Below are 26,866 nucleotides of genomic sequence, written 5' to 3'. Positions count from 1 at the left end.
CTTGAAACTTTGCAGAAATTTTTTAAAACTATTTCTTAGCCTTTCTGGTAATATTCAGCTTAATTTGCATCAAATGTTGTGATACCTGTTACAATATAACTTTTAGTCTTTTTTGCCAGATAAAAAGAACAGCCTGATATAACACATTGACAAAAGTATTTGGACCATGGGCAACAACACTTGAAATTTGGCACAGGCGCCTCAGATTTCACTTGATTGATGCTGAGAGGTTTGCTGGCCAAACTGAACAATTGGAGGAGAAGGGCCTTAGTAAGACAGGTAACAAAGAACCCAACGGTCATTCTGACTAAGCTCCAAAGATCCTGTGTGGCGATTTGACAGGGTTTAAGAAAGACTACCATCACTGTAGCCCTCCACAGATCTGAGCTTTATGGCAGAGTGGCTAGACAGACAGAAGCCTCTCCTCAATGCAAAATAGATGAAAGCCCACTTTGAGTTTGCAAAAAAACACCCAAAAGACACAGACTGTAGGAAACAACATTCTCTAGTCTCCTGAAACTAAGATTAAACTGTTCGGCCTCAGTTCTAAACGTTATGTCTAGAGGAAACCAGACACCACTCATAACCTTCCCGGTACCATCCCAACAGTGAAGCATGATGGTGGCAGCATCATGCTGCTGGGTTGTTTTTCAGCAGCAGGGACCGGGAGATGAGGGTTAATGAAAAGCTGAATGGCACAAAGTACAGAGATATCTTCCAGATGGATGGGGTAGTGGATGGTTGGTGGATGGCAAACATGTCCCAACAAGGCTGCGATGTCAGCAAGGAGGTGGCGGAGTCGTGTTTTGGGCCGGAATCATGGGGAGAGAGCTGGTAGGCCCCTTTGGCGTCCCTGAGGGTGTGAAAATTGCATCAGCAAAGTATACAGAGTTTCTGACTGACCACTTTCTTCCATGGTACAAAAAGAAGAACCGTGCCTTCCATAGTAATATTACCTTCATGCATGACAATGTACCATCTCATGCTGCAAAGAATACCTCTGTGTCACTGGCTGCTATGAGCATAAAAGGAGAGAAACTCATGGTGTGGCCCCCATCCTCCCCTGACCTCAACCCTATTGAGAACCTTTGGTTATGACAACAAGACACCCAAAGATGGACTGAAAGTAAAGTTTGTTTTTCAGGGGATGGCCGCAGTTAATGTATGATTGAAACAAGCAAAAAAATCCACCACAGAAAGCTGCTGACTTCCTGCATTCTAAATGTACTTATCTATTGATTAATTCTTTCATCCAAAGACTATTTCATTCGGTACTTTTACATGCGGTTAGACCAGGTTGAATTTTTGTGCTAGTCTAGCTTACTCCCTAAGTGCAGGGGTGGCAGCATCACGCTGTGGGGGTGTTTTTCATCAGCATTAAGCAAGGTACAGAGATGTCCTCTCTCTGCATGAAGCGTACTGACTGACCAACCGCTCTGACTGTGTTCTTCTGTGGTTTGGGGCTACTCCATGTGGATTTCATTACCACACAAATCCAAGGGATAAAGATATCCTCTTCCTCTGTCCTCCCCGGCTTATACAGTCATTGTTTTCCCGTCTCATCAGCATCTAGAATATCCTATTCCCTGTTACCTGTGATGATATTTTCCCTGGCTCTGCAGTGTGTGAGAGAGACTGAAGATGTATTAATGAAACACTGATGTGGCTGTACGTATATTTGGTCTTCTCTTCCGCCTTTTCATCTTTGTTTTCATCATTTCTTTGAAGATTCTGCTCAACTTTATTATTTACTCACCTTTCTCTGGCTGTAGCCGTCTCTTTCACTGTGTGTGTGTTTTGATTGAATGATAAAGCGCTCATTACAAACACAGAAAGCTGTCTTTGCTCCATGCAAAGACTGTATCCATTCCTGAAGTGTGTGTTTTTGTGTCTGAATATGTATGTCCTCTTAAAAAAGAGGCATCTCAGTCCTGTCTGTCTAAGCTGCTCATTTCTTTCTCTTTTTCCTGCCCCTGTCTGCTTCTTTCCAGTGGAGAAGCAACGCATGAGATCCTGTCTCATCAGAGAGTGCCACAGGGGCAACATTTTGTTTATTAACTCAATTTCTTAGAGTTTAAGTGTCAGAAAAAAAACAGCAACTGTGTGACTGTTGGGGGAAGGAAATGCTTAATAATTGGGAAATTAAATGCTTGAAGAGGCTGTACTGCAACACACCGCCTCCAGCTAATTTCATCTCCTATTCAGCTCCCTGTCTGCCGCGCTCCCAAAGTTTTGTGATCCCAAAACCGCCTTGGCTCAGTGCTGCTCCAGCAGCAGGCCATTAACTACACCAGATTACAAGATCAAATCAGCCGTAAACCCTGTTAACACAACGCTCAGGCTCAAAAGAAGAGATTCTCTAATGGCTGCACATCAATCTTATGGATATATTGGACAACAGACGACCTGACTCTTTTTTTAGTGATGAGATGAGAGTGATGTTCACTGCCAGGTCAGAGATCAGGTTTGCTCGTTTTAAATCTTGAGCTGTGGATCTGTTTCATCGTATGTGCTACAGAATATTTTAAAAAATGACTATGTGGAACTTGGTTGAGATCATAGACTTCATTAATCATGGATGAAGCCCAGTACGGTCCCCCATTGATTTCTTGGCGGCCTAAATGAAGCCTTGAGTTAGACATTTGGAAGCGCCATATTGTTTTCATGAGCCAGGCATGGCCATATTTGGAGTAGAGGGTGGAGTTGGAAGGGTTGGCCAAGAGGAAGTTATGAAAGCGAAACATTTAACACCCGCGGCTAATTCATTAGCCTGGATGAGCCTGTTTACCCTCATTTTCCCACAGAATTAGACTCTATTTGTGCTGGTGGCTGACTGCTGCTGTTTATTTATCAGACTGAAGAAGCAAAGGGAGCTAGTGCCATGAAAACAAATAGAAGCCATATTGTATTTTTGTGTGAAATAATCTCTCCAGCACAAACATGGCCGAGAGGTTTAGTGTAGTGACTGATTTGGCTCTGATGATGTCAATAGAAAGCCAACAGGATCCATCTGGAACTCACAGCAACCACAGAGCTCTACTAAAAGGTACAATACAGTATGTATAACAAGTGACTTCAACCCAAATTCAACCCTCCTGCAGTTGTCATGACCTATAGAGACTAAAGACGTTTGCACCAGGCTGTAAACATGCTAATTTCAAGTTTTTAAAAGGGATTTTAACATGGTGCATTATGGGGAGCCTCATGTGGACACTTAGGTTACTAAAGTTGTTAGCATCTCTACATTGATGCAAACTTTTTGTGTAGAACAAGTATGTCATTGACTCCGACAGCATTTATCTGTACTCAGTACCCCACAATGACACTGTGAAAACAAATTAAACAAATTTAAGACATTTTTGCAATTTTGTTCAGACCCTTTACTCAGTACTTAGTCGATGCACCTTTGACAGCAATTACAGCCTTGAGTCTTTTTGGATATGTTGCAACAAGCTTTGCACACCTGGAATGGAGGATTTTCTGCCACTCTTCTTTGCAAATCCTCTCAAACTCAGTCAGTCAGTCAGTCAGGCCAGTGGACAATTATTTTCAGGTCCCTCCAGATTGTCCGATTGGGTTCAAGTCAGGGCTCTGGCTGGGCCTCTCTAGGACATTCACAGAGTTGTCCCTAAGCCACTCTTGTGTTGTCTTGGCTGTATGTTTAGGCTCATTGCCATGTTTGAAGGTGAACCTTCGGCCCAGTCTGAGGTCCTGAGCACTGCAGAACAGGTTTTCCTTGAGGATATCTCTGTGCTTTGCTCCATTCAGCTTTCCCTCAACCCTCTTCTCCTAGTCCCTGCTGCTGAAAAACACCCCCGCAGCATAATGCTGCCACCACCATGCTTCACTGTTGGGATGGTTTTGGGCAGATGATACTCAGTGTCTGGTTTCCTCCAGACATAACATTCAGAATTTAGGCCTAACAGTTCAATCTTGGTTTCACCAAACCAGGAGGGTTTGAATACTTTCTTACAGCACTTATAGTTGCAAAACAACAAAATAATAGCCCTAGGCACCCAGTATTGCTTAGATTCATATTTTTTTATGAAAAGAATGCGTGCAAACTCCTGCACACTGTCTCAATTCCACAGATACACTGGCAATGTTTTATTTCTGAAATGTTGCCAATGTACGTATTTACAAAGTGCACACTATAGGCAGTGTACAGGAGTTTGCCTGAAATTTTGGATGGATTTTTTTCTTCTGCAATGCACCTGTCCTTATAAATTATTTGTGGGATGGTTTTAAAGTTTCAGATTTTAAGATCACATCGATCCACAATGTCACAGAAAGTTTATCATTTTAAATATATATTGTATTTGACAACCCTACATCTGACTACTCCACAAGAGGAATGATGATAGTTCTCATTTATAGATGATATAACTGCATAAAAGATAGAAGGAGCGTAGCAGGCTGTTGTTGTACCAGAGAATTATCTCATTCAGCTTTACAAAGTTCTGCTACATACAGAATCTCTATACCCTTGGCAAACGTTATTTAGGATGGAGGCTAGAATTATTTAAACAAAAATACAAGAGTCTGCAGCTGGTAATTCTGCCACTCTCCAGCAGAAATCAATTTGATTAAAGACTTCTCTTGACAACTCTTGAATTGCCTACTGAAAAGAGCTGAAGACTAAAGAGTGAATGACTCGCAATAATGGGCTTTTTGTGCTTAAAGTTTCATCAATGTCTTTGCAGTGAATCAAAGCTGAAGTGGCATGAGGTCAGTTGTCAGGGACTGACTGACAAGTACGCTGAGACACACAGCTTTAGCAGGAGTTTGTTCTCAAAGCCCGCAGGATTAGTAATGGTCTGCCTGGGCTAAATGAAGCCAGACCAACTGATAGAGCAATTAAAGGTTAGCCTGAGTTGCAGTACTTCCACTTTACTCCCATTAGCAATGCAGCCCTTTGTGTTGTGTATTGCTGTTGTGGCCATTAGAGAAGATGAGCTGGCTAAATGTCTTTTGTTCTGCAGACATTGTGTTGCACACTCCAAGATTAAGAACTGATAGTGAAAGTGGACAAATAATTGTATTTGTGTATTTAAAAAGGCTACTATTATGTGGAATATCAGGTTTATAGTCACACCTATTCCATAGTTATCTTGATAGATCTTTATTTTTAATTTGAGACAAGATTGTGATCAATAATGTTGTCTGTTTTATTCTTTAAGATATCACTTGTTTTAAAACAATACAATCTCTGTTATTAGATTGTATCAAAATGCACCAAAGCTTAAAAAATACACCTTTTCCATAGGATAGGCATGTTGAAAAAGAATACATCAGAGAATATGTTGGTACTGAATCACATTTTTGCAATTCAGACAAAGTTGAAGTTTGCCTGCAATTTCTGATAACTGAATACAAGAACTCATTCAATGTTTGATTGCCTAGGATTCTGTTTTTGTTTTATTTTCTTAGTACCATAGTTTGAAATTCTGATATCATGACAATCCTAGTCTGCACATATCTTCTCTGCACAATTGCACTCATTTGCATAAAGTACATACAGCTTCGTGGGCTGAACATTACACAAGAAGAAGAGATTAATCTTACATAACAGGTTTAGGAGGTAGTGGCTGTCTTTGTATGGTTATATGCCTTAATGTACTTTTTTCCAAAAAAGACAAGAAATCCAAAACATAAACACTAATATTTTCCTAATTGGTATTTCTAGGGTTTAAATACAATACCTACAAAACAGTTATGACTTCATGAAGTGTCAGGTTTTGCTTTGATATGTGTTTTAGATGTATTTGTAGGGATGCTAGGTATTGGATTTTTGCCTTTATCCAATGGGCTGATATTGAAAAATTAATTTTAGATGATACTGACATCGATACCAATATATATATTTTCATAAATCAGTGCTATTGGTTACCCTTTACATCTGTCAGTGGGTTTTACAAATTTTAAACCAATAAAAAGATGATACAGTTAGCAGTTTTGATGATAACCATGGTAATTTTCTCTACGGTTATCTCTACATTCAAATTTCTATTATCATTAGGTTAGCCAGCTAAACGATTACATTAGGACATCACAGAGTCGTTTAAACTAATCATGCATGTTCTTTTAAAACACAGGCCTGAAATCCCAGTCAAATGCACTTTTAATTCTGGATTGAGCCCTCCCACCACAAGTAGCCACTGTAGCTTCAGTTAATACTGCTGCCTTTACTGCCAGGGCTTTCCCCATGGCACTTCAATGGAAATAACCATGAGAAGCTTTGTGGTTAGCGTGTTGTAAGACCAGCGCAATATGATGGCTTTTTGAACCAGAAATGGAAATAAGGTAGTATGTCGACTGTTGAGGGTTAAACTTCTATATAACTACTCAATCAAAGGGATGGGTGACCTTATGAAGCACAATGTCAATCTGCAAAGAGAAACAAAGTCTGGCGGAGCTAGCTGCTAACTTTAGCCACACTCTAATCGCCACAGCAGCCTCACATATCCACTGACACAATGACCCTGTGATGAGTCTGTTTTCTGAGCATTTTCTTCTGTAGTCGGTTAAACATGATTTAAATGTGTGTTTAGCAGGATAGGGAAATAGCAGCATGGGAGCATCCTTAACTAAAGCCACTGGGGGTAACTGCCCTTTAATATCACAGAAAATAATCTCCAGACAGCACGCTTTTTTGGCTTAGTAGGCTTATGAATTCATAAACTCATACCAAATTAGGATTATGAATCAAATTAAACCAAAATGTCGTTCTTTGACTGCTTGCTAGAGCAGTGGTTCTCAGCATGGGGGAGACACTGAGAGGGAGAGACCAGATGCCTTCCAGTGAACAAAGAATATTTCAAAATGATTTAAAGTTGTATTTGACCATTTTTTAAAATGAAAATATACGCATACACTTAAATAAATTTACATTAAAAACATGGTGATTTGGTGAGATTCATGGTTAACTCAAAGTAATATTAAAAAAAAAACAAAAAAAAAAACCAAAAAATGTAAGTCTGCACATGACTATTCCTGAATTTGCTCAGTGGTGTTCAATTATGCTTCAGCTAGCTTCAGGCACAGTATTGTTTTATGCTATTTGTGTGTTTTTTTATATCAAACTTGATGAAATGATGTCAAGCAATGAATCAGTCCTTTTATTCCTTTTTCAGAAAAATATAGCAATACTGCAATTACACCGATACCTGTATATATTTTGAAATTATACCTGTGATATGAAATTTTGATATTGTTGCAGCTCTATAGCCGTTAATATGATACATCCCTAATAATTCATCATATATGCCTGTGCTCAGGTCTGGACTTCCATGAGGATCTGCATCGCATTGGAGCAAAGGAGGGTCTCAAAGGCCGCAAACTTCAGAAGTCCATGGAGAGCTACGCTTGGAACATCACCGTCCTTAAGGTGAGCTGGACTGAAGCACACCTGGCATGTGGCCTTCAGCTTAACATAGTAGTCCATTTTATCTGGAGGCTATAAGAAGCTGGCTAAGCAAGAGATTAAACTACATGGCATCTCAAGAAAGCACCCTGTGCTAATTGTATTTGCCTCCTGTCTAATCCCTAAATCTCCTAATTAATTGCCGTTGATTACAAGCACTGTTTTATTTATTTGCTCATGTAACTATCTTGACAAGACACAAAAGGATTGTTTCACACTTGTTTGTAGACACGCACATGCTGCTCCATCATTCCTCATAAGGGTACAGCAGGGCCCCAGGACATGCTTTGAAGATGATGCTCAGCAAAATGCTTGCCTCTGCTTTTCCCATGACAAAGGGAGATAAGGTTGCCCAGTGGCCTCATCTCACTGCGTCTATGAACACCAATAGTAATAGAAACACTGATAAAAACACCACATGCTGCTCACACTATGATGTGCTCAGCGGGCCTGTTTTTGCTAAATAAGGACAGAGCAGCTAGGACATTATAATCTCATCTCATCACCTTGAAATCATTGAGCACTGAATGAAGAAACATCTGATAAAGAGACAGTGAAGGGTTGCAATTACCTGTTGTTTTTTATTAAGAATAAATCCATAAGTAGTTCAAAATTTACAGTTTATAATGTCTCTAAAATAGCTCAAAAGCCTAAAAAACTTAGGTACAGTTAGACTCATTAGCCACAGTGCCTATAAAAAGAATTTACTCCCTTGGATGTTTTACCCTTTTATTGATTTTGTGAATCAATAATGGTCAAAATAATTTGGCTTTTTTGACCAAAAAAACATTTAATGTCAAAGTGAAAATGGATTCCTACTCAGTAATGTCAATTAGATAAAATACATAATGGAAAGAAGTGACTGCATAAATATTCACCACCTTCAGGTCAGTGTTTCATAGATTCACCTTTGACTGCAATCACAGCACTGAGTCTGTGTGGATAGGTCTCAATCAAGCTTGCACACCTGGACACTGCAGTTTTACCCCATTCTTCTTTGCAAAACTGCTCAAGCTATGTCAGGTTGGACAGGGATTGGGTATGAACAGCCCTTTTCAAGTCCAGCCTCAAATTCTCTATTGGATTGAGTTCTGGGCTTTGACTCAGCCACTCCAGAACATTTACTTTGTTGTCTTTAAACCACTTCTGTGCAGCTTTCTCTATATGTTTTGGGACATTGTCTTAGTTGAAAATAAATCTTCTAGTTCTCTTGCAGGCTAAATAACTTTGTCCTCCTTGATTTTCTTACTTGACTTTCTATGACAATGACTTTCCTACTTCCCACATTAATTTTAACTTCCGGCTGGGCCCGGCTGCCAAGAAGCTTCCCCACAGCATAATGCTGCCACCACCAAGCTTCACAGTGGGGGTGGTGTGTTTGTGGTGAAGTGCAGTGTTTGGTTGCCGCTGAACATAGCATCTTGTCTGATGACCAAAAAACACCATCAGACCAAAGAACTTTATTCACTTCACCATAGAGTCTCCCTCATGCCTGGCAAACTCTAGTTGAGATTGAATGAGTTTTCTTCAACAGTGGCTTTCTCTTTGCCACTCTCCCATAAAGCTTTACCTGGTGAAGAACCTGGGCAGCAGTTGTTTTATTCAGAGTTTCTCCCATCTCAGCTGCTGAAGCTTGTAACTCCTTCAGAGTAGACATAGGTGTCTTGGTGGTCTCTCTCACTAGTCTCCTTTTGCACAGTCAATCTGGACGGCCTGATCCCGGCATATTTGCACATGCACCATACTTCTTCCATTTCTTGATGATGGATTTAAGTGAACTCTGGGTGCTGTTTAGGGTCTTCAGATGTTTTAGCATCCATCCCATGACTTATACTTTATAATAACTTTTTTTCTGAGTTGCTTGGGGTTTATTTTGTCTTCATGGTGTAAAAGTAGCCAGCAATACTGATTAACCAGTGACTAGACCTTCCAGACATAGGTGTCTTTATACTGCAATAACTTGAGACACATTCACTGTACTCAGGTGAACCCTACTTCACTAATTGTGAGACTGCTGGCACCTATTGTCGCGACATCTGTTGAATTAGGTTAGTCACTTTAAAGGGGATGAATATTTATGCAATCACTGCCATTACCTTACATACTTTTTAAAATCAACAGTTTATTACGTTGTCTCTAAGATATCACAAAACCCTGAAAACCAGGGTACAGTTTGACTCAAGCTTGTTTTGCAGTATTTTGGTAATATTTTCTTTAATAAAACACCTGCCTGTGCAGCAGGCAGATTTATCTCAATTAAGCCTTATTGCACTCTTAAGATTTGGGCAACACATGTGCTTAACTAGCATAACAGATGGGCCCACAAACTAATCCTTACCTCACCCGCCTCTCTCCTCATCCCCCCCTTAACTCAACCCACTCCATCTTTGTCTCCCTAAAGTCACACTTCCCCCCATCATCCTCTCCTGTCCTTGGATTTCCTCCATGAGCACACATTCTTAACATGAAGGCATCTTGGCATGCACCTAACTCCTCCTCCTTCTCCGCCCATTCTTCAGCTGTAATCTGTATCATACTGAACATTTGGTGTGCGCCTGGTGCCTGCTTGCCAGTGCTGGCAACTATGCTGAGTTATTTCACCTGTCAGCCTCGCCAGATCCTCAGCGGGCATGGAAAGACTCAAAAGAGAGAGAGAGATAGCATCTTGTTTATCACTATTTCTCCCAGTCTGTTTTTCAAAAACTCCCTCTCTGAGCTTATTTTGACAGGAATAGACAGTTCAGAACAGGCATGGTTAAAGAGATTGGCCCTTTCCTACCTGTGAAAACCACTCTGTCACTCATTTACCGGCGTGACTAGAAATAAATAACCAGAGTTAAAAGAAAAAGAGTCTTTTGAAGCAAGTGTCAAGCATGTTTTAGCCTTTAGTTGAATGTTGGATGCTGATACATGAAGCAAACTGATGGAATGATTTGGTAAAATAGGGAGATAAGGTGGGATTTGTTGGCACCCCCTCCTGAGAGAAGCTTCAGGCCAGCTGTACGGTTGATTGTAGCCCAGTACAAGAGCCATCGTGATTTTGCTTTGGCAGCACGGGACAAGCTGCTCGCTGTCTTATTTTATGCCTGGTGAGTCATGACTTACATAATATCGCTTTTTTCAAACATATGACTTATTCATGCTTGCGGTTTGCGTGCTGGAGTGGTTCAGGTAAAAAGGCCACTTGCAGAGTATTAACATCACCTGGGAGTAAAACGTTGGGCACGATGTGCATGGGCAGCACCTTCACTCATTCTGCAATATGTCAAACCGCAGAGCGCTGAGAACTTTATCCCTTTCACCATTTACTCTCCAGCTTAGTTTAGAACAGGTCGGCCTTTGCCTCTTCACAGGGGTTTTAACTTAACAGACTGTCATTGAGGGTCAGATCCAGTCCAGAGTGGAGTTCAGAGGGAGGGAGGGAAAATATACAGAGTCACGGATGAAAAGGAGGCTGCTTTCAACTTGCTTGTGAACAGATGTTGGAGGGATGATGGTATAAAGAAAAGTGTGGGAGCGGACACAGAAAGAGAGGCCTGAAGGGAGGAGTCAAAGCTGTTTCACATATGTACTCATGAAATTTTAGAGTCTGTGCACACGTCTCTCACAGCAGGAAGTTTCCCTGTCAGGGAAGGTGGTAGAGAGGAAGGAAAATGTTTGGTCCAGTCTGGGTGAAATATTCAGCTCTTTGCGTCCACACATACTCAGAAAAACTCTGTTTTCAGTTTTTTTTTAGGCTTGTGTGAATAGGGCTAAGGACTGCACAAATGCACATGGTCAGATTTTTTTCCCCTCTTGTCCATGGTAATAATATAAGCATCCTCACACAAGCAGAAATAACTGCCTTTAGAGAAGAAGACACCACATTTCCGCATGGCAAAGACAGCTAGCTTAAGGAGGCAGGCAGCCATGGCTGTGGCCCAGATTGACTTGACAGCGCTGTAAAGCAGGAGGCCTGCCCTGACCACTTCCCCCACATATGGCAGGGATTCTTCTCCGGGGTGCTCCCAAATAAAGAGCAGAGATGTAGTACAACATTATCACCATATGACAGCACAATTCAGAGGCAGAGGGGGAGCAGTATAAGGGACTGGCAAGCACCCAACGGCCTAAATTCAGTGGCTGTATGCTGCCCCCTTCTGCATCTTAGGAGTACATGCATAATACTCATATTTTTTGGAATCTTTTCTTGATTTTTTCCTATTTGCTCCATCAAGGTATTGGCTAATTTAAGATATTTTTTAGGCTTTTGGCAGAAAAGAAGAAAAAAAAGTCAAATTCAAAGAAACTCTAAGGGAACTGATATCACAGATGTTTTAATGCCTATGAATTGGAAATGGTTAAAACTGCTTTAAAGAGCTAGTGCATTGAATTTTGCATTGAACTTTGTTGTTTTTTCTTAATTCACCATGCTCTAAATGCGTAAAAGGTTTTCTTTTTTTAATCTGATTATCAGTCAGGTTTTCTGAAAAATCCCATTACTCTCACAGTTGCTTTAAAAGTCATCAGTGACTTTATTGAGCCCTCTAACAGTAAGGAACACTGTGCTGCTCTTTGTATTAATTTGTTGAAGGCCTATGATACTGTTAACAATGTCATTTTAAAAGACAGATTGCAGTGTATGGGTCTGTCTGAGGAGCTGCTTTGACGAATATTTGTCAAACAGAATGCAGTGTCCTCAGGCTGAGGGAGTTACCTCTAAATATCTTAAAAATGGAGTGCCTCAGGCCGCAGTCTTGGGGCCGCTGGTACTTTTTATCGACTAGTATTGGTCATAATGTTTCGATTGCAAAATTTCATTTATATGCAGATGACACTGTCACTTATTGCACTGCTTCCATAAAACATCAGGCTCTCTGTCTTTTACAAGAAGTCGTTGATGCTGTACAGGACACACTGCCAGTTGAGATTGGTTCTGAATCCTGACAAAACCAAACTTATGATCTTTTTAAACTCAAAAGAAAAAAAACACTGAACCTGCCTTTGTCTCAGGGCGGGCCTGCCACAGACTCGGCTGTGCCCCTGAAAAATTGAATGGAGTGAATTACAAAAGAACCTCAAGCTCAATGACTTGTTATCATTGGATGTTTTTAAGAGGATGCTTGGATGGCTTTGAGGCAGAGACATCTGATTGTAGATGTTCTGCGTGATCTATGGGGGTTTATGATTGTTCTAATTTTGACAAATATTTACTCATTTATTTTACGTTTCTAGTATACAATCATGTTTGTATGTATGGTTCTTTATTGTTTGTCTGCAACTTTGGCCAGGACACTCTTAAAAAGAGATTTTTTATCTCAGTGAGGTTATTCATGGTTAAATAAAGGTTTGATAAATAAATAGCTAAACAAACAGAGAATGGGCCCTAACCATTTGTCAGTGCTACCTCATTTTGGATTTGAAAAGTGTGTCATCCTATGATTTTTTAACCCACTTTTATTACCCTTTTGTGTAACCCTTTTTTTGCCACTTTAAGCCCTTTTTGCTCTGTTTTGCCACATGTTTGCCACTTTTAATCCTATTTTTGCTCTCTTTTTTGCCACTTCTGTCACATTTTGTGCCACTTCTCTTTGCCCTTTTACCACTTTTTGCCCATTTTTGTCTTTTTTTTTTTTTTTTTTGCAATCATTCATTTTTTTCCTATTAAAGTTTCAGTTTCTTCTACTTTATTTTCTGGCATTCTGACACTTGTGCACACTACAGCCTTGCTATGAAGTTTGAATTTTTTTTCCTGATCATTTAGTTCAGTGTGGCCATCAGTGTTGTTAACATTTGCAATAGAAAGGTAATTCTGTCTGAAGAGAGGGGATTTACTTTTAGAAAAATGCTATACTGTACTACAGCAGTCATAAATGTCTAAAATTATATATATTTTTGTTGCTTTGGTAAGAGTGATTAATATTCAGGTTAAAAGTAAAATATCCTTATTCCATTTAACTTTACATGAATCATGATTTTGCTGCTCCATCTGTCCCCAGTTTGACTGGGCCCCAGTAATCTCTCCTCTTTATCCTCCCTTATGTGTGGCCTTGTTTCATATTGATGTGATTGAGTTTATCATCTTATAAATACCTTGGATTCTTGATTGATGAGTTGCTGTCTTCTGAGCTTCATATTGAGCAACTTGTAAAGAAGTTAAAGCTGTGAGTTGCACTCAGCAGTCACAGAGTGGCTGAAAATAGCCCTTTCATTTAACAAGGACCTTAGCACTGCTTAATATAAAATATCTTGCCCTGTCTGTCACTGCTTTTCTGTCGCCCAAATACGGTAAGAAGCTCACTGTGGTAAAAGCCTTACCTCATATGCACATTTGCATTCATTAATCTATTCACTGTAATTTAAATAATTGTGGTAAAAGTATCTATCTATCATCTATCTAGCTGCAGCAACACTGCAGCTGATTGGAGCCACACTAGACTAAACTAAACTATTACCACAACTTCTAATAGGAGCTTTAAATGTAAGGTTCAATATAAATTGCTGGCTAAGGTGTCTTTCTGTCTCTCTTTCACTCTGTCGAACTTCAGGGCCAGGCGGATCTGCTGAAGCATGCTAAAAGCGAGGCTCTGGACACTCTGCGTCAGATCCACTGTGCAGCTCAGTCCTGTGGCCTCAGTAAGAACGGAGCAGCTTCCCCCCAGCTCCAGCACCACTCTCATCACCAGCCACAGCAGGCCCAGAGTCAGCAACAGCCTCAGGCCAAGGTCCATCCACAGCCCCCGCCGCAGCATCAGCCACAATCCCAACCCCAAACCGTACCTCAGGCTCATCTCCATCCCCTTCCTCCCCAGCAGCAGCACCCGCAGCTACCAGCTCTCCCTCTGCTTCAAACTGTTTCCAAACCACCTGCCTATCCTCAGCCCCCTCCCATACCACAGCTGCAGTATCAGTTCCAGAGCCAACAGCACCAGCAGAGGGCAGAGGGACCTCTGGGCACCATCCCTGAGAAGGAGATGGTCACTGATGATCCTGTGGCATCCTGCTGACCCGCAGCCTGTGCCCACAGAGAATCCTACCCAAAAAGAGACAGGGAGAGCCAGGTAGGGAGTGAGAAGAAGAGTGTGGAAGAAAAGCAGGAGGCAGGTTACAGAGGGCAGATGGAAGAGATGGCAGAGAGAGTCAAAGAGATGATGATGGTGAGGAAGACCAGGCGTGTTAGGAGTGAGACACGAGTCTGAGAGGGAGGTTTGAAGACAGAGAGACATCACACTTCAGTCACACTTTAAAACTGAAAAGATGTGATGTAATCCTCAATCTCTTCAGGGAAGTGTGCATCTCTCTGCTTTCTCTCTTTTGAAAGGTAACATCTGGAAAAAACTCTGGTGGTGTGATCAGTCATTTAGACATCCCTGTCTCTCTCTGGGCGGTGCTAATAACAGTACATGCCCTCTCATGATGTACTCTAGCTCTGTGGGTACAGGCTTTACCTCACGTTTGGCATTTTTTTGCCACACATATGCCTTTTCATTTCCAGAGACTCCTCAGCATGTCTTTGAGCTTTTATTTTTTTATGCTCACCCTCCTTCCCTTCCACTTTAGACATACGGCTAAGTGCAGACTCACTCATTTCAAAGAGGAGGATGTCATTTCATTTCAAGCGCACTGAGAACAGGCTGTAGAAGTCACTGATGACCATTTCAGCACAAAACCAGGGAGCTGTGGAGTTTCAACTGAAAAACATACTGCAGCTGTTGATGCTCTTCTTGCATCCATCGAACCCTTGTACATTTCCAGAATCATTCCTTACTCCTTTAAGTTTTTTTGGAATCACTTTACTACCCCCACAGGGTCTTCTTGTCTCCTCCCCAGGGGCTGTGCGTGTGTGATGTTATGTGAGTTGTTGTTTTGGTCCCCAGGGCGGAGCTTGCCTGCGTCCGAAAGTGGCGGAGCTCACCAGCCAATCACAAGTGGAATATTGACCCTGCCTGTCAGTGGTCAAGCATCAACAGGGACACGTTACTGCTGTCAATAAATCACAAATTAGAGTGAATATAGATGTAAAGTGTATGTAAAATGTATGAAAAGAACATATATTGCTATAATAATAACTCTTGCAGACACGGACATTAATGATTGATATTATGATGATTGTTGTTAGTTCTGTTGATATTCTTTTTTTAACATTTCTTCCACATATTCAGTGATTGGACACCTGCTGTGCGGTGGTGCAGATCAGGATAACCAGTGCATGTGGGGCTGGAAACGAAGGATTACGGGTTAGCACCACAGCACCAGGGTCAAACAATAACCTGGGATGTGTTTCACTGCAGAGTGAGTGTGGATTCTGTAAGAGCTTCTTTAAGTGGCCCATTAAAACTGGCTTCATTGTTTTTATGTCTCCTTTTCTTCATTCTTTCTCACTGATACATGCAGATTACTTTTGAAGGCCTTTTTGATATCCAAAAGGGAGTTTCAGAAATTTTTTAATCAGTACTTGGATGGTTTGCTTAAAATACTTACCTTATGCAGCATTCATAGAATGACTGAGCAACGTGACTGTTTTTGATTGCATTCACTCAGACATCAATAGCTCTTAGGAGCATTTTGAAAGCAGCTATTACTGTGAATCTAAAGCAATCAATAAAGCTGTCCAAAAGCTTCATTGATTGCTTTAAATGCTCTGTCATGCACTGTTAAGTCCCTTGATCTAACATTCTTTTATTATCAATAACAAAGATGTATAACATGTATTTTATCATGAATGTTGCCTTTTTAGAGCAATGCTCCTTCTGACCATAAGATGGCAACATAAACTCAGTAAGCGACTGTGAGAATGACAATCTGCACGTCAGTATTTGCTATTCGCTATGTTAACTTATCACAGTGATGTATCCTGCCATTCATCAAGCAGTGTATTACGGAGAGGGAGTGTGACAGATACTTTCTACACTTTCATAACTTAAAATGGCTTTGGGCTTACAAGTTCAACCGCCCAACTCCCAAAAATTGGGACACATTATGAAATATGAACAAAAAAATTAAAACACAGTAATGAGAAAATCATTTAAACCTACATTTAATTGAATATAGGTTAAAAAGTTTTTTTTTTAAATGTGCACATTTGGAATTTGATGCCTCTGACACATTCTGAAAAGTAAGGACAGGAGGGAATTTGCCTCTGTGTTACATCTCTTACCCACACTGTTTTACTGTGAAGCCATGCTGTTGTAACCTGTATAGAAAGGGGCTTGGAAATGTCTTGCTAAAATGACCAGTGATCATCTGTTGCCCCAAAACCCGTCTCTACCTCTCAGTAATGATGGTACCCTCATAAATGTGTAAGTACCTATGCCATGGGCACTAATACACGTCCACACCCATCCAAGTAGCCATTATGTTGCCTAGACAACAGTCTGCATCATCCTTTCCTCTTTAGTCCAGAGGACTCGGTGGTTATTATCTTCAAAAAAAAGTCTAATTAAATCAGACTCATCAGACCACTTCAGACATTTCCACTCTAGGTTAGTCCATTTCAGGTCGGCCATGCTTCTGGATGTTATGGCCTTTGTGTTGCACATTCAGAAAGGAATTTAGACCCCCTTCCCTTTTTCATTTTTGTTATGTTGCGGCCTGATGCTCAAGTCGAAGTCATTTTTTTCTCATTGATCTACACTTAGTACCCCATCATGACAAATTGAAAACAGAAATTTAGGCATTTTTGCAAATTTCTGAAAAAGAAAAAACTGTAATATCACATTTACATTCGATCCTTTTAACTCTGGTTCCTTACCGTATCTCTTGATCATTGCTGAGATGTTTCTACATCTTGAATGGAGTCAGGCTGTTGTGAATTCAGTTGATAGGCCATGATGTGGAAAAGCGCACACTTCTCTATAGAAGGCCTCACAGCAGACAATGCATATCAGAGCAAAAACCAAGCCATTAGGTCAGAGGACCTGCCTGCAGCACTCAGAGACAAGATTGTTGCCAGGTACTGATCTTTTAGTTCCCAAAAGCACCGAAGGCTCCAAAATCCTCATATAGAAGAAGTTTGTAGCAACCAGGACTTTTCCAAGAGCTGGTTACCTGGCTAAGCAACTAGAGGGAAGGGTCTTGGTAAAAGAGGTGTCTAAGAACCTGATCGTCACTTTGAGCTCCAGTGTGGAGATGGGACAAAGTTTCAGAAGGACAACCATCACTGCAGCCCTCCACTGAGCTGGGCTTTATGGCAGAGTGGCTAGATGGAATCCTCTCTTCAGTGCAAAACACATGAAGCCTGCTCGGAGTTTGCAAAAAAGCACCTGAAGGACTGTCAGACTGTTAGAAACAGATTTTCTTGTATTAAAAAAGCAATATTGGCCTGTTGGGTCTGAGTACTATACATTATGTCAGGAGGAAATCAGGTGCCGCTCATCACCTGCCCAATACCATCCCAGTAGTGAAGCATGGTGGTGGCAGCATCATGCTGTGGAGGTGTTTTTCAGCATCCAGGGATATCGTTTGCAATTTAATGTTAATGAGCATTGTTCATAATCTGTGCAGCTATTTGCCCACGCAGTCTTTCTCAAAGTGAGTGCCATTGTTGATTTTGAACAACTGAGCCGTTCGAGAGTGCTCCTTTTTCACTCAGTCACAGTACTATCACCTATTACTAGTTCACCTACTAATGTTACAGCTGTTTGTGAGCATTCCACATTTTCTTTGCAGGCATTGAATGCAGAATGTGTGTGTGTTTACAAAAATGTTAATCAGTTTGAGCATTGAATGACTTGTCTTGGTGCTGTGTTTAATTGAATGTCGGAACAGATTTGCAACATTTTATTAACATTGAAGACAACATCCCAACTATTTTGGAATTGGGGTTTGTAAAGTAATCCTACTGGAAGTTTTGGGGTCCTTTTCACATGATTGCTGAAAGCTTTATCTAAACAGTTTTTTTTTCACCTGAGAGAACACGAAGAACTGCACGAAGTTGCTGCTGATGTGTCATTATGTCATTTTTTTGTACGAGAGAATAAAGTCCATAAAGGTCATTAGCATGACAAGCTCAGAAAGGGCATCAGTTTTTTTTCCTTCTTGTATTTATATTTTAGAACTTATAGGATGCATTAGTTAATGACTGTCCCTTACCAGTCATTACAACGGTATGTCCTCATACAGCTTGGGCATGTGGACACAAAGACATACCTCTAGTTCATTAAAGGTCCAGAGAAGAGCCTAGGTGATTCTTTTTTTTTAAACAGGAGACAAATTAATTACAGTGAGTCTTCAAATGAGCAAGATGTCTAAAAAAAAAGACAACAATTGGTTCTGTGTCATATTTGTGGTTGGCCTGGATGACGTTCATCGGCGTGGACAGACAGAATAAAAGACTCAGCTAAGGACAGCACTCCTCATCACACAGGCAAGAAGATGATGTGGTTCCAAGACAATTTCCAGAAAGTTGCTGGGATGGACAAATCTAACAGGGTAAGACAGCTTTCATGGTTCTATTTGATTTTTTTTATTATTATTAAATGGTGTTAGGATTTGGAGTCAAACCTGCAACCAGGCAGACTAGAACTGTCACCTCTGTACATCCACCAGAGCTGGACCAGAGCTGGCTTTTATTGATTCAGTGTTTTAAAAAAGATAAAGATTGAGTAGATTTTAAATTAAACAGTTATAATATAAATAATACTAGGGTAGTTAGATATCTGAGTTTGTTTGGAGCAAGTTATAGCTTCTTTTGTGAAATCTGCTCAATTTTTTCTTCTTTGACATCACTAAGCCAGACACAGCTGGCTAACTTATATTTTGCATTTGCACAGAGATATTTATCAGCATTTTCACCTTATTTCACAGTGACAGGATCCTCCTGTGCTGTGAGACCGAAGCACAGGTTGTTGTTGATTTAAAATTTAAAAGTGCATTTTGCTCAGAACTTGAAGAAACAGAATTTCTATTCTGGTAAGGGGTTTAATAATACAATCTTAACAATTTTAAAAGTATTTATTTATATATGTATATATGCAGTATTTATATATGATATTTTACCAAGACCATCCACAATATTTTAATATATATCACTGGATAAGCTCAGTCTCCCCTTTCCTTTGCATCTGTATTGAAATGTGGGAATGTAATTTATAAGGATTTCATTAAAAAAAATGTGCTTTTTAAACAGGATTTCCTAATGTGAGCAAAACACTGCAGATCTTTATCCTTTTTATCTGCAGACAGTGATTTTCTTGTACTGCAATTGAGTACGTTTTCCCAGATATGGGCACTAGTGGTGGGTAGTACACAGTTACATTACTCAAGTAAAAGTACTGTTACTTAACAATAATAATTACTCAAGTAGAAGTAAAAGTACTCGTGAAAATAAAAAAACTCTTACTCAAGAGTAAATAAGTACTTTATTAAAAAACTACTCAAGTAGTGAGTAACTTCATGAGTAAATTCATTTTGTACAATTTATCAAAACGTATTGCATTACGACATATTATTCAAGGGTAGTAATGTTAACTGCACATTGTCATAAATAAAGTAGCATAACTTGCCAAAAGTCAAAGAAATAAATAACTTAACTTAATACATAATGCAGCAGTCAAGTTATGTTTGTTAATCACAGTTATGGGATGAAAAATTCGATATAATGAGAAAAAACTGACTCTTTCATAATATTTATCTTATTTCCATGATGATTTTAATCTCACATAAATGAATTTGTACCTTGCAGTTCTTACTTTTTAATCACATTATATTTATTTTATCAAGTGTTAATGATTTTTGGCTCATATTTATGAAATCAAACTTATGAACTGGCCTCATTTCTGACTTTTTGCCATTTTATTATTTAATTTTCACTTTTTAGCCTCAATTTATGAATTTTCATCCTGATTATCACTTTACAAATTTGGCAAGCCAAACTGAAACGTATTAGAACCAAAGACAACTTTGGCCCACTAGCCCCTCGTTATAACTATGTTAGGTATAATCACTGATATAAGAGATAGACCACATGCACATGATAACAGTATCACCTACGACGTAACGTTAAATGGCATGTAAAATCACATCTGCGGCAGAGTTGCAGAGGTGGTTGGACACATGATGTTATTTATCACTGACATAACTGTTTCTTTGCAGTCTGCAACAGACATTTGAACTTAGGGGGGTCACTCTTCCGTTTACTCTGTGGTGCTGAGGATTTTACCTCAAGCTGCTGTGAGAGCTCAGCTGAGTGTAAAACAATACTGAATAAAAATAAATTATAGACAAGTAAGAAACCAGTGCATGCCCAGTGTAACAGATTAAAAGTATCATTTTTTCATCACAGATGTAACGGAGTAGGAGTAAAAAGTAGTCTGCTCAGAAACTACTCTCAGAAGTAGGATTTTTTTTAAAAACTACTCAAGTACAAGAAACAGAGTAAATATAATGTGTTACTACCCACCTCTGGGGTGCACACTAGTCATGTCTGTCATCAAAGAAGTGCCATCACTTTGTCTTTATTTGGAATATTGTCCGTGTGAGAGGTCCCGGGTTTCATCCCGGACAAGTGCCCAATGTATGTTACGGCTTCTTAAATTGACAAACAAACTAAGGCTCAAACACAAAGCGACCAGTGGTTTATAAAGAATAGAGACAAATAACTTACTGATATTTTGAAGAAAAATATCCCAAGCTTTATTTGATAATGAGTGTAATCAGTTTTTAAATCAAATCAAGGATACAAGAAGGGGCTGAAAAGAATAAAATAGAAGTGGGGGGTGTGGTTGGTTTCTGATGGGCCATTGGACTAGACACCACCCAAATAAGGCTACCTAACCCAGAAATAACCTACCTACTTAAGACTTAAAAGAAATGTCTAGAGATCAAGCTGTGCACAGGTGTTCCCTGGTGTCATGTTGTCAGTCTATGTACTTTTGTATTTATGTAGATCATGCTTTAAGTTCAATGTCTGGGTCTATATTTTTTACTGGCTTCTAAACAAATATCCCCTTGATTTGAATATTAATCAATCAAACTTTATTTAGGTAAGCAACTTTCACTCATATTTAGTTGTAGCTCAAAATGCTTTAAAGGCAAATGGACAATACCAGGACTTTAATAAGTTAAATAAGCAAAATGAATGCAAGATGATTTAAAAAAATGAGAAATAATAGTCAAAAGCTATGAAAGTCATTAATGAATACACATAAAAAGTAAAACATTGCAGTACTAATGAAATATTTTAAAATGCTAAAAGATTGTATACTTTAAACCAGTGGTTCTCAGCTGGTTGAGTCATGGGGCCCACCATCAACTCCTCACGAAGAATTGCGACCCAAATTTTGGAGATTTTTTGATCAATCAGAAATATTTATATAATAGTGGAGCTTGGTCCTAAGACAGTACAAAAGGTGAAACAAAACAATGAAACAGGACAAAACATGCATGTTTTATGGAATCTCATACTTTTGGCACAAATTTTTTTCCACACACACATCCAGGAACCATTGAAAGGGCTTCGCGACCCACTTTTGGGTCCCGACCCACTAGTTGAGAACCACTGCCTTAAACACTAAACACTGTAGTAGAAAAAGAGACTTTAATGTGAAATAATGTTTTGATTATGTTCTCATAAAGTAAAGCTGAACAATTATTTATAGTTCCTTAAAAATTCTCTGTATTGAAAAACTCCTAGTTGATTTATCTGCACTATTCTGTTTTTAGAAGGTGCTGCTGCTGGTCTGGATGTTGCTGCTGTCACAGCTGTGTTGTGATGCTCACAGCATGTCAGAGTGCTGCAGACAACCCTCCCCCTCCTGTCGCCTCCACGTGCTGCTGTGTCGCTCCGGCAGTAAGGCCTTTGGGGGAGCGCTCACAGGTGACGCTGCCGCCGGAATCCTCACTCTGGGTAAACGGAAAGAGGACGTGGACCGCTTGCAGAACCGACTCACCCACCTCCTCCATGTGTCTAGGAACCCAGCAGCGGGGATCCTGACGATGGGGAAGAGGACTGAAGAGAGGTCTGCAGAGTACGCAGACTGGGTGGCTCAGTCAGGAATCAGCATTACAATGCCTGAACTAAGCTAAATAACTCATGGCATGCTGGGACTATTTTTTGCACACGTAGTAACAGTTTTGTAATCTTGTTTTGAACTGTGCTCTTTTGTCTGTGATGTTTTAAATGTGGTATTGAATGTCTATTTGCTTATTAGATAACGCTAGGAGAGTATTGCATATAAAAGGCTTTGTGGTACAATAAAATGTCAAACTAAAACATATCTAGTCTTTCCTGGTCGGTTTTGGCTAGCACATTGGTAAAGAGAAGTTGGACACACTCAATTCTAAATAATGACACTGATCAAGGTGTTTGCCTGTTTGTCTTTTAAAGTTAAAGAAACTCTTTTCTTGTACCTTAGCATCCTTGGGATTAAAGCCCACCATTCTACCCACTGCGGTTTCCTTGAGAGGGCTGTCACTCTTTCTTCTATTGGTTGCAAGGTCATTGAACAGAGGAGGAGGAGTTCACAAGAGAAAAAAGACCTATGGAACATGAACGACCTTAAAACTTAACATTGTAAAATCAGAGCTGAAAACAACAAACCAAGTCAAAGTTTTTCACTCATTTTTAAGTAGACATTACTCTACAAAATCTAAATATTGATATTAAGAATGCTGCATCTTAAAGCTTTAATATGCATCGGGTCTTTGTGAAAATGAAAAAAATACACTTAGCAAATAGGTTGATTTTGTGGCATAAGCTGAGAGGGTGTTGTCTTCAAAGGATTTAGTGTCCCATGTCATGCAAGCACACCTGCCCACAGAAATAGCTGGGCACTTAAAGTACCCGGTAGGGGGCCTCCCCAGATGTGATTTAATAAGAAAAACCCTCACACCCTTGATCGATTTTACTGCGAATATTTCTCTATGATTAGCTTTAATCAGCTTTTGGAGTTGTGTCATTTTCAGAGTCAAATGTCCAAAATAGTTCTCTCTTTTTCCTCTTTTATGTTCCAACAGATGTTGATTTATCATATTTGATTTGTAAATTTGTGACACCTCTGCCTAATCAACATGATCAATAATTTCCTCAAAAACCTTTTGTATAATCTGAAAAATGCCTTTAAAATTGCCCTCTAGTGGATTATCAGTTGCCAAAAATGCCCAAAGTATCAAATGTGACATAAAAAATCTATATGAAATGTTATTGCATATTTTTGAGGGGAATTTTGTTTAAGGGTTTAATAAAAATCTCAGCTCCAAAAAAAAAAAAAAAAAAAAAAAAAAAAAAAAAAAGAGATAATTTTCTGGCTATTTTTTGAGGTATCAGGCTTTAAAGTTCTCATACCATTTTTAAGGAAAGTGGGTTTACATTTCAAAATAAGTAGCATGTCACAGAACCTTAAATAAATTAGTTCTTTGGTTGCTTTTAAAGTAATGATGTGTATTTAGATCAAAGGTGAAGTTTGGTAATGTCCTGAGTTAATGGCCAGCCTAACCCAACTCTACCTACCTTCATAAAATAAAATAAAAAAAAATAAAAATAAAAATAATAATAATGATAATAATAAACACCACCAACCAGAAAAAAATCTGTGGCTTGAATTTAGGATGGATCATTTTTCTAACCTCCGTGGGACCCCTCATGAGACTTGGGCCCAGAGAGTCAACTCACATGGTGGCATTGAACACCAATCATTTTTGAAAAGTCATTTCGCCAAAGCCTGAGAACAAAACAGGAAAACAGTGCAGTGTGGTTGTACAGCCGACCACAAGATGGTGCTGATAGTGTTTCTGTCAGATAGTGTTTCAGCTTATTCATACTAAGCCCACTAGATTTGTAACCATGCAGACATTTTACCAAACCATATTACATATAGTGTTAAAATGACATATTAGAAGAGTGGAGACTGTTATGGAGCTCTGCAAAAGTGTTGCTGGTCCCTGTAAGTGTAATGAACAGGCGTCTATATAGATGATCTGTAAATACATGGATGATGTCTCATCCTCATGATGTCTGTTGATTGATGGATTTTTACAGATTTACAGATCATAGTTCCTGTAGCCAGAGGGTAATTTTGTCCATATTTGCCAATTAGTAGTGTTCAGAAAATTGCCAGATACAAAAACAAAATTAATTGTGCTCATCAATAAATAAGTGCATAACTACCTGCCAGGAATGTGGCATATTTTGTTAAATATTTCTTTTAAAAAAAATGTATGAATGGCCAGACCAGATAAGCTGAGATAATTAGCCATTCAGATGTTCATTTGTAAGTTAACTTACATTTTATTCAGCCTTATTATGGTTTCTAACTCTTCACTTAAATGAAAAATATATGTCTCAGGCTGTCAGGATAATCTTAATGCACTTCATTTAAACCAATAATCTGTGTTTTATATCTAGCTGCTGACCTGTTTTAGCGGGATGTCATGCCCATGGGTGAAGCTGTAGAGTAAACTATAGAGCATCAAGCTTTGCTTTTAAACATGTAAATCTGAAATATAGCGAGTTGTGGCATCATGTGCACCTGCTAAAGACATTTATAATGCCCTGATTTGGTTGGTTTATTGCCTAATTGGTAATTTGTTCAAACATAGCTTCTTGTGATAAAGCTAAAGCGAGGTGAAGGCTGAGTGAATCCTGAGGAATGTCAGGGGACTGCAGGTAATTAATCAACACTAAGTCAGAGGAAAATGTAACTATGCTAGTTACAGATCAGGCTCAGTGAAAAATCCTCATCTAAAAAAACGTCAGAAAGCACCAGGTGTAAAGGATGAAAACGCAGGAGGTAGGTTATTTTCAGTGTGATAAATAAATAGGACCTTATCCCTTAAAACATCTTTGTCTTGTTAGACAAAAGTATTTTTAAAATAGTAAAAAATGACCAAGATAATTTAAATCAGGTCAAAGCCCTGCATTTAAAATCTTATTTAGAAAAAAAGTCACATGGTATGACCAGAATAATCTGCTTAGTAGAGTAAAAATTTCTCATGCAGAATGCCTCATACCAGAATTAATTTTTAAAAATTTCTTATTGTTTATTATATCTTACTACTATGATTGGAGAGCTGTCTGCCCGTCTGTATGTATGTATGTATGTATGTCTCGATTAGCAAACCTCCCTGTTGCTCCAATTCTCATTCAAACCTCTCAGGGGACTTCTTGGGTATACTGGGTCAAAACTGGAAGCACGACAACATCATAAAAATGTATTGATTTTGTACAAAACTCCAAAATTGTTTTTTTTTCCACTTCACGTTGGCCCCCCTCAGGTCCCCATCCACTGATATGGCTGATGTGCTAACATAGAGCTAGTGTATTGCGTCACTTCCTCTGCTCTTTTCATCGGTCTCTCTTTGCCAACCGCCACACACCCAAAGACGGAGAAGATCTTGCTAGTCCCCTGTAGCCAGGACCAGCCGACCCAGTCAGATTGCCAACAGCCACTTCACGTTTTGACAAGATTCCCCCCACTCAACTACACACATACACACAGAGAATAAAGCTGACTGATGCATGGATGGATCCAGAAGCTGCTTACAAACACATGAGATGTCTCCTACATTTAAGCAGCAACATGCACATATGACATGTGGTATTTTATCATAGTACTTTACATTACAGTTAGTATGATCTATTAGTGCAAATGTGCATGTGAGATGACTGAGATGTATTCCTGAGACTAGACAGGTCAGAGAGATTATCGAGGGGAGTAAAGGACTCTAAAAAACCCATCAGGGTTTTGTTTGACACCCCAATCTATGATCATGCCATGCAGATCTGCTGGCACGTCCAGTCCTTTAAAGCGAAGGTCGCTGTGGTGGCTGAGCTTTTAAGGATTCAACAGAAGGGCCAGCTCCCACCTCAGCTTACAGTTGAGTCAATGACCGACCTGTTAATGGAGGACAGCAAGCAATCACTGTGAGTCCAGCTCTGGGAGTTTGAGATGGAGGATTTTGATGAGGAGGATGTCAAACCCCTCCTCAAAGTGGTCTGGGAGGTAAATACCTCCATGCAGAAGAGGGATGTGGAGTTCCAAGCCAAAAAACTGCTGGACTCTCTACAAAATATCCCTCCCTCCCACAGACACGAGAAGATCCTCAGCCAGGCTCGCAAGTACTCCAAAATCCTGGTGGAGCAGCTACAGGAGGCTCCAGCCATCAAACAGCTGAGCCCAAGGTCGTCCTGGAGGTGGTGCCCAAAATCCTGCTAGCACTTTGGGTTCCCAAAAAGACCAACACCAGTGAGATGCCCTCCCAGAAGCTTTCTGGGATGGCTGTTAGTGTGGCTAAAGCTGTCCTGGATGGAGTCTTCTCATCATTGCCCACCACGCTCCACCAGGCTACCTTCTCTTGGTCTGTCAGAAACCACATGGCCAGCACCATCAAGGAGGAGGTGAGACAGAGGTATGCAGCAGACTCTCTCAAGAAGAAGCTCCACAGCTTTGAGGCTGAGGTGCTTCAAATCATCACTAATGTAACAGGGAAGCAGGTGTGCTGTTTGTTTGAACCAAGCATGCCCACTGT

General features: G+C 39.8%; 2 protein-coding genes across 2 annotated transcripts in view; both read left to right on the top strand.

Annotated features, from left to right (window-relative positions):
* The window catches only part of si:ch211-210g13.5 (inactive phospholipase C-like protein 2), a 110,575-nt gene extending 94,822 nt beyond the window's left edge, over window positions 1-15,753 (top strand). The window contains exons 5-6 of the mRNA XM_041777701.1: window positions 7,278-7,387; window positions 13,951-15,753. Of these exons, the coding sequence (XP_041633635.1) occupies window positions 7,278-7,387; window positions 13,951-14,409 (569 nt within the window). The 3' untranslated portion in view covers window positions 14,410-15,753. The remainder of the gene's footprint in view (window positions 1-7,277; window positions 7,388-13,950) is intronic.
* Window positions 15,754-18,766: 3,013 nt separating this feature from the next.
* On the top strand, window positions 18,767-22,426 carry hcrt (hypocretin (orexin) neuropeptide precursor). The gene is made up of 2 exons (XM_041777702.1): window positions 18,767-18,832; window positions 22,064-22,426. Exons 1-2 carry the CDS (start codon window positions 18,776-18,778, stop codon window positions 22,424-22,426), a joined length of 420 nt encoding a protein of 139 aa, XP_041633636.1. The 5' UTR covers window positions 18,767-18,775.
* Window positions 22,427-26,866: the final 4,440 nt, after the last annotated feature.

Source organism: Cheilinus undulatus, linkage group 21 (assembly GCF_018320785.1).
Source record: "Cheilinus undulatus linkage group 21, ASM1832078v1, whole genome shotgun sequence".
Taxonomy (NCBI): domain Eukaryota; kingdom Metazoa; phylum Chordata; class Actinopteri; order Labriformes; family Labridae; genus Cheilinus; species Cheilinus undulatus.
Note: the sequence above shows the minus strand (reverse complement) of the source record. Positions and strands in the feature narration are given on the sequence as shown.

Excerpts from the sequence above, each read along its gene's own strand:
- hcrt (XM_041777702.1), top strand. The coding sequence starts at position 18,776 with ATGATGTGGTTCCAAGACAATTTCCAGAAAGTTGCTGGGATGGACAAA. Across the intron at positions 18,833-22,063 it reads GGATGGACAAATCTAACAGG|AAGGTGCTGCTGCTGGTCTG; the intron begins GTAAGACAGCTT and ends TTCTGTTTTTAG.